Source organism: Piliocolobus tephrosceles, chromosome 2, assembly GCF_002776525.5.
Source record: "Piliocolobus tephrosceles isolate RC106 chromosome 2, ASM277652v3, whole genome shotgun sequence".
Classification (NCBI taxonomy): Eukaryota; Metazoa; Chordata; class Mammalia; order Primates; family Cercopithecidae; genus Piliocolobus; species Piliocolobus tephrosceles.
In genome coordinates, this window is record NC_045435.1 from 84,021,520 (window position 1) to 84,032,136 (window position 10,617).

The 10,617-nt window shown below is 50.6% G+C and overlaps 1 protein-coding gene across 1 annotated transcript; it reads right to left on the reverse strand.

Annotated features, from left to right (window-relative positions):
- Positions 1 to 1,880: 1,880 nt before the first annotated feature.
- On the reverse strand, positions 1,881 to 7,739 carry SMIM4 (small integral membrane protein 4). The gene is made up of 2 exons (XM_023195651.2): positions 7,441 to 7,739; positions 1,881 to 3,326 (listed from the first exon to the last, which is right to left on the reverse strand). Exons 1-2 carry the CDS (start codon positions 7,589 to 7,591, stop codon positions 3,265 to 3,267), a joined length of 213 nt encoding a protein of 70 aa, XP_023051419.1. The 5' UTR covers positions 7,592 to 7,739; the 3' UTR covers positions 1,881 to 3,264.
- Positions 7,740 to 10,617: the final 2,878 nt, after the last annotated feature.

Here is a 10,617-nt window from a genome sequence, read left to right on the forward strand (position 1 = left end):
TGAGGCAGGAAGATCGCTTGAGCCCGAGTTCAAGGCTGCAATGAACTATAATCATGCCACTGCACTCCAGCCTGGGTGACAGTGAAACCCTATCTCAAAAAAAGCTTGCACCCTGGCTAACAAATGAGTTCTCACTCACAGCATCCAAACTAATATGTTCTGAAAACCTGCTTACATTGAATACAATAATTGCTTTGGTAGTCTACCTGTGAAGGGGTGGCCTGCCCCTCCACACCTGTGGGTGTTTCTCGTTAGGTGGAACGAGAGACTTGAGAAAAGAAATAAGATACAGAGACAAAGTATAGAGAAAGAAAAGTGGGGCCCAGGGGACTGGCGCTCAGCATACAGAGGACCCAAGCCGGCCCTGGTCTCGAGTTCCCTCAGTATTTATTGATAATTATCTTTACCATCTTAAAGATTAGGGAGTGGCTGGACAATAGGATCATTGTAGGGAGGAAATCAGCAGTAAGACATGAACAAAAATCCCTGTGACATGAATAAGTTTAAAGGAAAGTGCTGTGCCTTGAGATGCATATGCAAACTCTCCATAAACCTTTTAGCAGCATTGCTCCAGCAAGTCCCACCTTATTCCTAAAGGCAGTTTTCTCCTTGCTTAGTAAACAAAGCATACAATCGGGTTTTACACGGAGATGTTCCATTGCCCAGGCACGGGCAGGAGACAAATGCTTTTCTCTTACTTGAGATTAAGAGAATGATGATGACTTTTAACCAGCAAGCAGCCTTTAGGCACTTGTTTAACAAAGCACATCCTGCACAGCCTTGAGTCACCACAGCACGTGTCTCTTGCAAGGACAAGGTTGGGGGTAGGGTCACAGATTAACAGCATCTCAAATACAGAACCAAATGGAGTTTCTTTTTTTTTGAGACGGAGTCTCGCTCTGTCACCCAGGCGGGAGTGCAGTGGCCAGATCGCAGCTCACTGCAAGCTCCGCCTCCTGGGTTCACACCATTCTCCTGCCTCAGCCTCCCGAGTAGCTGGGACTATAGGCGCCCGCCCGCCACCTTGCCCGGCTAGTTTTTTGTACTTTTTTTAGTAGAGACAGGGTTTCACCATGTTAGCCAGGATGGTCTCGATCTCCTGACCTTGTGATCCGCCCGTCTCGGCCTCCCAAAGTGCTGGGATTACAGGCTTGAGCCACCATGCCCGGCCCAAATGGAGTTTCTTATGTCTACTTCCTTCTAATAGACACAGTAACAGGCTGATCTCTCTTTCTTTACCCCACATACCTGCCTAAGAGTCAGTTGTCCAATCTTTTTTTTTTTTTTTCAGATGGAGTTTCACTCTTGTTGCCCAGGCTGGAGTGCAATGGCGCCATCTCAGCTCACCGCAGCCTTTGCCTCCCAGGTTCAAGTGATTCTCCTGCCTCAGCCTCCTGAGTAGCTGGGATTATAGGCATGCACCACCACACCCGGCTAATTTATATTTTTAGTAGAGACGGGGTTTTTCTGTGTTGATCAGACTGGTCTCGAACTCCTGACTTCAGGTGATCTACCTGCCTCGGCGACCCAAAGTGCTGAAAGTACAGGTGTGAGCCACTGCACCCGGCCTTTTTTTTTTTTTTCTTTTAATAGAGATGGAGTTTATGTTGCCCAGGCTGGCCTTGAACTCCTTGCCTCAAGCAATCCTCCAGCCTGAGCGTCCCAAAGTGCTTGGATTACAGGGTTGAGCCACCAAGCCTGGCCATCATTTTCAAAGTCTGTTGTCCTTCAATAAATTAACATTCTAATGGAAAGAAGAAAAAGAAAGAAATGGAGAGGAAAGCCCTAAGGAAGGCTAACACAAAATTCAGTCTAATGGTTCTCTGTGGGATGGAAGCGGGGGGATGGGCAAGGGAATGAACCCACAGCAGACACAGAAGTTAGCCAATGGTTTTATTAGTGTTTACTGTTATTCTTTGTAAAAGGTATGACATACTTTCTGTATGTACCAAACTCCTAAAACAAGGTAGATTGGGGCAAACATGGAATATGGCCATATAATTGAGAGAATCATACTATACTTTTTATACAGCAGTCAAGTCACTAAAAATGGTTTATCAGGTTAGGTTTACCAGGAATCCTAGATGACACAACTGGGCATGAGAATATGATGAACCACCATCCTCTCCCTGGTAGTAGAGATCATTACTGGCCTTTCACATTCAAGCCATCTCCCAGCTGTGACTCTGGGCTTGCTGTACTGTAGTGTAGGTAGTGCTTTAATGAGATGTGAGTAGTTAATGGTTCTTTACTGAATGGTTCTAACATAAGTGGACTAAGATTAGGAGAAAAATCTCTAGAAAAAATTAGGAGATATGTTTATGGCAGAGATCATTAACTTGAGAATACCCTGTGGCCTTAAGCATCAGCTTTATTCTCGTGCAACAGTTAGAAATTATTCTGAAACTTAGTCTTTAGTATGTAGATATTTTCTTGCTTGAAATGATGTTAGATGTGGTTACGCAAGCATGGAAAGGTGTCTGCTTTTTCTACCAGGCTGATCCAAACTTACACTGGGTCAAATTGCCAAATCACTCAATAGACTGAGCCTCTGATTTAGCTCAAGTCTGGAATTGCTTTATGCTGTGTAGGTTCACTTTCTCATGGAAAGAGCAACTATTTCTAGCAGCTGAATGGAAGAGCAGCATCTTCATCATAGAGTAGCGTAAAACCTGTTGCCCAGAGTCCTCATGAAGGTCCAGTCCTTGCAATTTAGTGGAGCCAAGCGAGGGAGGAGCATATTTCTGTTCATTGAGAAATGCGTAGTCAATCAGGAATTTCCACCACCCTAGCAAAAAGTTTATAGTCTAGTAGCTGGCAGAAATATAACCTGCATAATTATCCTGGCTTAAATGATCTTGCAATAGAGAATGTGTCCATAATTTAATTTAAATGCTGCAAAAAAGTAAATAAGGTTATCATTAGTTGCCTAAAAACAAAGTTGCCGAAAACAATTCGGGCTTCACTGAAAAGCATCCTGATTGATCCTTGAATTGTTTAAGAAATATTTCATGGACTAGATTCATCAAGTGAGTGTTTTAGGAGGAAATAATTTTCCCCCAAGTGCTGTCCTGCAGTGACTTGGGAAGTACTCAAGCAGAGACAGAACTATAAAAATTCTTTGCAAAGACAGTTATTGGAATATTGTGCAGCTGATAAAGGACAAGCTGTGTCAGAACAAGAGATCTGAAAAGTACATTTTAAAAGGCACTGAAACCAATAGTAAAAATTCATATTGACTTTATTGGCTGCTGAAGTTCAGTCTCATTCATCTTCCAGCCTTCTCTGATACTGTCTTTCTGAGGCTTTTCTACGGTAGACATCATCTGTATCAAACAAAAAGTTGCTTAGATTTTTAAGAAACATATTTAAAATTAAAACACTCAATCTGAGTAATTTAACCAACAGTCTAGGTCTGTCACCTACTTCTGAATCTTGGCATTAATATTTAACTCAATGCCAAAATAAACTTAAAACTTGAGTTAGATGAGGACTATGATAATGGAGTTCTAGACCTAGAGTAAAAGTCAGTGTCCTGAAAGATAGAATCACATCTTAGCACATCTCTTAGTGTTTTAAGCTTTCCCTCACTTCCTTCTCCCCCATAATTTCTATTCTGTGCTCTGAAGTCATCCTTCTTAACTAAAACCTGGCTCCTCAAAGGCACTTCTTGCCTCTTGGCTCTCTGATGCTCCCTCTTCCATACCCAGAAACCTTCAGGTGGGGAGAGGAGATCAGTTTCCTTGTTCCAGCTGCTGCTTTGCCAGACCTTTCATTCTCCACCTTCATGTAAAGAATCTTCTTCCTGGCCGGGCACGGTGGCTCAAGCCTGTAATCCCAGCACTTTGGGAGGCCGAGATGGGCGGATCACGAGGTCAGGAGATCGAGACCATCCTGGCTAACACGGTGAAACCCCGTCTCTACTAAAAAAAATACAAAAAACTAGCCGGGCGAGGTGGCGGGCGCCTGTAGTCCCAGCTACTGGGGAGGCTGAGGCAGGAGAATGGCGTAAACCCGGGAGGCGGAGCTTGCAGTGAGCTGAGATCCGGCCACTGCACTCCAGCCCGGGCGACAGAGCGAGACTCCGTCTCAAAAAAAAAAAAAAAAAAGAATCTTCTTCCAGGCCAGGCACAGTGGCTCATGCCTATAATCCCAGCACTTCGGGAGGCCGAAGGTCAGGAGTTTGAGACCAGCCTGGCCAATATGGTGAAACCCCGTCGCTACTAAAAATACAAAAATTAGCCGGGTGTGGTGGCAGGCACCTATAGTCCCAGCTACTCGGGAGGCTGAGGCAGGAGAGTCACTTGAACCCAAGAGGCAGAGGTTGCAGTGAGCCAAGATCGTGCCCCCACACTCCAGCCTGGGCAACAGAGCAAGACTCTCTCAAAAAAAAAAAAAAAAATCTTCTTCCTTCATGGCTCACGCCATTTGTCTACCGCCATCTTTCTTTGGCACCTGCTCTCCATCATGCCCCTTCAGTCCCAAAAGTGCTGGCCTCTAGCTCAGGTTCCTTGCCTCTGTCCTGTGCCTTCTCCCCAGATACCACTCTTACCCATGGGGATGAAGCTTACCCAGCCCCCTTCACCTTCAACATCTTCCAGTCATTTGCAGGGCTCCTCTGAAGGATTTCTGTTCATACCACAACCCCCATTACCTTTCCAGCCCTCCTGTCCTTAGACCTCAGGTTTCTTCCCCAGGCCTTCGGCCCCTGTCTTCCCCGCTCAGCTGCCTCTTGTTTTCTCTCCTGGCAAATCAGCTAAAATTCTTTCATACTCTTGTCAGTATCTTAACTTCCTGACACAACTTCAAAACCCCAACCACTGATTAATCCAACTTCCTCCCTTCCCCATGCTTCACCCTGCTTGCTGTGCACTGAGGGGCCAATTGATGCCTCTAACTGGGTCCATTGAGGTGTCTGACAATCCTGTTTCCTCAGCCATGATCCTGACTCTTCTTCACCCACCCCCTAATGGCCATTTCCTCTATTCCTTCACAGAGGAAAGTCATCATAAGGAACTCTTCCAGCTAACTTCCAAGGGCTTACTCCTGTCACCCAGCTCTGGTCCCACCCTCTCCCACCCTCAAGGGTCCAGTATCTCCAGCCTCTCTCCACCCTCTCCTTCTAGATCATTATTTGTATATCCTGCAGTCTCTCCTAGAGGAAGGGGGTTACCTCCCCTTCAGAGCTGGACTTCTTTAACCTCTTTTCTTTTGTGATAACAAATCTTCCTGGTTTCCCTCCTTGCCTCTCTGGCCATTCTCAGTTACCCTTAAAATGTTGGGGTTTGGGCCAGGCACAGTGGCTCACGCCTGTAATCCCAGCACTTTGGGAGGCCAAGGTGGGCAGATCACCTGAGGTCGGGAGTTCGAGACCAGCCTGACCAACATGGAGACACCCCATCTCTACTAAAAATACAAAATTAGCCAGGCGTGGTGGCACATACCTGTAATCCCAGCTACTCCAGAGGCTGTGGCAAGAGAATCGCTTGACCCTGGGAGGCAGAGGTTGCGGTGAGCTGAGATCGCACCATTGCACTCCAGCCTGGGCAACAAAAGCAAAACTCGATCTCAAAAAATAAATTAATTAAATTAAAATGTTAGGGTTTGGCCTTGGTGGTTGCTCAAGCCTGTAATCCCAGCACTTTGGGAGGCTGAGATGGGCGGATCACGGGCGGATCACGAGGTCAGGAGATCGAGACCATCCTGGCTAACATGGTGAAACCTCTCTCTACTAAAAATACAAAAAACTAGCCGGGCGAGGTGGCGGGCGCCTGTAGTCCCAGCTACTCGGGAGGCTGAGACAGGAGAATGGTGTAAACCCGGGAGGCGGAGCTTGCAGTGAGCTGAGATCCGGCCACTGCACTCCAGCTTGGGTGGCAGAGCGAGACTCCGTCTCAAAAAAAAAAAAAAAAGTCAGGGTTTGACTTCCATCACAATTTGCTTATGAATGGTTCACGAATCCCAATTTCTCGCCCAGATTTGCCTCCTGAGCTTCAGCTCTGTATAACCATATCTACCTCATCACGTCCCAGATGGTGCCCAGGATGGCCCTGCCTGTGTTCTGCACCTTCAGGAAATGCACCACCCCTGCCCCAGGTGTCCCACCAGAAGCCTCCACTCATCTCCTGAGTCCACTCAATCACCATGCCCTGTCAGTACTACCTCCAGGCTGTCTCTTACTTCCACCCCTTCTTGGCATCCTTTCTGCTCCAACCTAGACCAGGCCACCGTCTCAACTCTTAGACAGCCATACAGCGTAACTGTTCCTACCAATCTGTCCGTAAGAAGCCATTCTCCACATGTTAAATCCTCTCCTTAAAAAGAATCCTTGGGATCCATTCTTGATTCTCCAGTCCCTTTGCCACCCTGCCCAGGCAATCTTCTAGCCATCCCCACTTTGTTCATCTGCTTCAATCCCTCAAACACACAGCATACTCTCACACAAGTGCTCCTACCACTGCCATGGAGATGCTTTCAATTCCACACACCTTCCCCTCATCTGACTGACACCTACTCAGTCTTCAGGTCCTACTTTACTTGGTAGCTGCTTCCGGAAGCCTTCCCTGCACCATCTAGTCCAGCTGATCGCCCAACCGAGATTCCTATGTTCCTCCCACTTCCTTCTCACAGCACTGATCACTGTGTGTGGTAACTGTCTTTATCATCTTCTTTCCCATTAGAGCTCTTCTGGGGTAAGGGACACTTCTGCCTTTTTCATTACAGCCCCTCAAGAATGCTCATTAAGTATCAGTGAATGGATGAACAGAAGGACTAAGGATCTTTAGGAATCACTAATGTAACAATTCTTTAAAATGTGGGTTGGCAATTCACAAATGATAGCGTTTCAGGAGAGGGGCAAAGCAGAAAGGGCCGAGGGGTTGGGGAAGTCCTCCTGAAAGGAACTGGCCTGTCCAGAGTTAATGCTCAGTAATGCAGTGCCAGGCATTACCACTGTCTTTACAGTGCTCATCATCTGGACCCAGACCAAAGACCTGGTGCCAATGACTGCCCTGTAAAGGCAGTGGTAAATAGCAAAGTCAGGCAGATCAGCTCCCTCCAGAGTTTGGACAGATGAGTCCAAAGTGAAATGGCTATTTAGCAGGAGTTTCCCTGACCCCTCATATCCACCCGCTTCTACGATTGTTGTGAGCAAGTCTGTTCCTTAGGCCCAAACGATGTCACCGGCAGGAGTGAAGGGCAGGCGTGAGAGGGCTGGAAGCACGTGATCTCGCCTCTAAGTGCAAGGAAGGTCACAAGGTTGGACGCCAATGTGCCCGGCCTACAGGAGAGCCAGGCCGCCCTGACTGCCAAGCGAATGGAACTGCACTTGCCCAGCGTTCTGAGTAGAATGCTCACTTTGCTCTCAGAATACTTCCCAGAAAAACGGATCCCTACGCCTCGTGCCTTCCTGAAAGCAGAGATTGCTACCCCCTCACTTACAGAAGGTCTCCTGGCCTACGCGCACTTTAATCATGATCCACTCCATCGTTCCTCCCAGGACAAAAAAGAAGGGCAGAAACCGGTAGATGCCGAGTCGCTGCTTCCCGGGCACCCGCTGCAGAATCCGTCTCACCTGGGCCCTGGTGAACATGCTCGACGGAGGTCGTGGAGAGGGGTATGGCGGAACTAGGCACTGGATCGCCCGGACGCAGCTAAGGCCGCCCCGCCCGTACTCGCCGTCTACGGCGGCCTGGGGAACTAACGAGCGCTGTATGCTACGCGTAAGAGTGCCGGAAAGCTGGGCGCCGACCTCCTAAAGCAAGGCGGATCCGCCAATCAGAATGCAGCGGGGGGGGGGGGGGGGGGGGGGGGCGTGAGGTTCCGCCAATCAGAGTACGCAGAGTGCGCGTGCTCCCTGAGGCCTAGCAGGGCCAGAAGCTCCTGGCGCAGGCGCCTCAGCTCTGGAGGTGGGGCTGCCCAAAAGGGAAGGGCAGCCCACGTGGCGTCGGACCGGCCTCGCCCTCTGCCTCCCCAGAGCGGGTCCGAACTCGGAGCTGGCAGCCGTGCCCCCTACTCTGCCACCGCCATTTTTATTCCTAATACCCAGATAGAAGTGATGACCCTCTCTGATGGACTATATACAGCACCACATTCCAAAATGCAATTATTGCAATGCCTTGCGTTTATTTCGGAGATGTGATTGGTGCCTAGACTTCTGAAGTAACAGAATTTGATATGGAGTGTTGAAAGCTGAACTTTATCAATGATCATAGCAAAAATCTAAGTAAGCGCTGCGTGAGATACCTAAAATTAATAAAAGCTACGTTGTATGCGGCACTTACCGTTCTACAGGAACTTGTAGATGCTTTATTCACAACAATCGCAGAAGAGCAGGATAGTTAAAGAGCATGCGCTCTGTTATCAAACCACATCCCTGCTCTACAAGTGCTCCCTTAGCCCATCTGTGCTTCAATTCCCTAAGCCGTAAAACGGAGGCCTTGTTCTGACGCTGTGAGAATTTAGTGCGGTAATAGGAATGAGGCACTGAACACAACCCTGGAGCATAGTAACTGATTAACATTAGTTAGAATATTCACTATGATGATAATGATTGGCAGGGCCCTCGCTCTTCCCATGTATTCCCAAATATGGTTTTTGTTTTTTGAGACAGGATCTCACTCTGTCATCCAGGCTGAAGTGCAGTGGCGCAGTCTCAGCTCACTACAAACCCCTCCTCCCCTGCTCAAGACATCTTCCCACCACTACAGGGGCGCACCACCACACCCGGCTAATTTTTTAATCTTTTGTAGAGACGGGGGTCCCACTATATTGCCCAGGCTGGTCTCAAACTCCTGGGCTCAAGAGATCCTCCTGCCTTGGCCTCCCAAAGTGCTGTAATTACAGGCGTGAGCCACCGTGCCCAGTCTGAACGTGTATTCTTTACATGTATTCTCTTAATTGACTAAGAGGCTAGGCCAGATAGAAGCAGGGCTCTGACTTGAGACTTCACTTGTCATTGCGTCCTCTCATGCTGCTGTGCTTGCTGAAGGTAACTGAAAGGGGCTGTCACCCCATTACCTAGAACTAAAATAGAAGCTGCAGGAACAGCTTTGAGAAGGGAGACAACTATTAGACAATCTAAGGAAGGTAAAGGAAAGCTTAGAACCAATGAGACGATTTGGTGATATGGACACAAAATATACAAAAGCAGACTGGAGAGAGCAAGCAGCGCCCCAGAAAGGGTCATAGGGCCCCCAGTGAGTAGCCTGAGCTGCCGCCTGTACAACCGGCTTTGGAGGGCCAGCCCAGAAGCCTCTTTCTTCTCCGGGTTGACTCCACCCAAGCATGCACACACACAGGCTTGATGCTCCCTCCCATTTCTACAGGAGGTTTTGACGGCTGGACGCTGCAGGGCATCCCCTCGTCTGGAGAGGTTCACGTGTGGCCAGGTTCCCAGCACACCCACTAGTTCAGTGGGGCCCTGGGGGCACCGCCACACTCAAGCCCATCCTATGGCCTCAATCCTTACCAGTCCCCAGGCCATGGACTGCCACACTAGGTCTTCAATCAAGGTTCAGTGGAGTTTCAAATGTACACACACCCTGAAAGGCAGCGAGGCCACCTCAGAAAACAACGCGTGCCCAGCTGGCTCCCCTTCGACAGGGCCCACGGGTGCCGGGTCGGCCTCCTCCGGACCCGGCGCACAGCCTGGGGCGGGCTCAGAATACGGATCTGAGCAGAAGAAATGCGAGTGGAGAGCGGTTCTGCGCAGGAAAGAGGAATTTTGTTGGAAAGCCTGGCGACATTGCTAGAAAAGATCACAGCATCTTATGAGGGGCCTGCGTCGGGAAACCGGAGGTTGACGGGTGACTGCGGCCACTTACTGAGGTCAGAAACAAGCAGGCGCAGTGACCGTGGCCCACAACCCTGCAGCGCACGGCCCAGTCACCTGGCTGAGTTAGAAGGGGTCACCATAGTGGGAGAAGAGTCTGCCTTAGTGGACGTCGGCTGCCCTGCAGGCCTCTCGGCCTCCCCCAGCGTGGGCCTGGCACCGGGGAGCGCGGGAAAGGCTCTTTATTTGTTAGACCAGGGAGTGGACTGGCCTGGGCTCTGGTCAGTGGTCAGTCCGAACCCGGAGACTGGGGACCAGGACCCCCGGAAAGGAGGGCACCAGGACTGGGGGGAGGGGCGGAGAATCTGGGGTCAAAAGCATCCAGAGGCGCAGGGTAGGGCGGGCGGACCTGGGAGCGGAGAGGGCGGTAGAGGACCTAGGGACCGGGGGAGAGGGTACACGTCGCGCTCGGTATGTCTCCGCTCGGCGCCTCGGCCGTCCGGAGCCTCGCAGGGACGGCCGCTCTTAGGCCCTCTGACTTCCAGGGCTGGGGCCAGAGAAAGGCGCCGCCATCGCCAGCGTGACGGCCGAAGGGGGGCGCAGAGTCCTCCCGCGCCGCGAGGGAGACTGGGGGAGGGGACTGGGGGAGGGGGCTGGGGAGCCCGCCCCGCCCCGGCCGGCCCGACTCTGCCCGGCCCCGCCGGGTCCGGGGCCTCCCGCCCCCCGGGCCGAGGGGCGCGCCCATTGGCAGGCCGGGCTCCGCGCGACGCACCCATTGGCCGGCCGCCGTGAGGAGCACGAGGCCACCGTGGCGGGCGCGCAGTCGGAGGGCGGCGGGCGGCGGG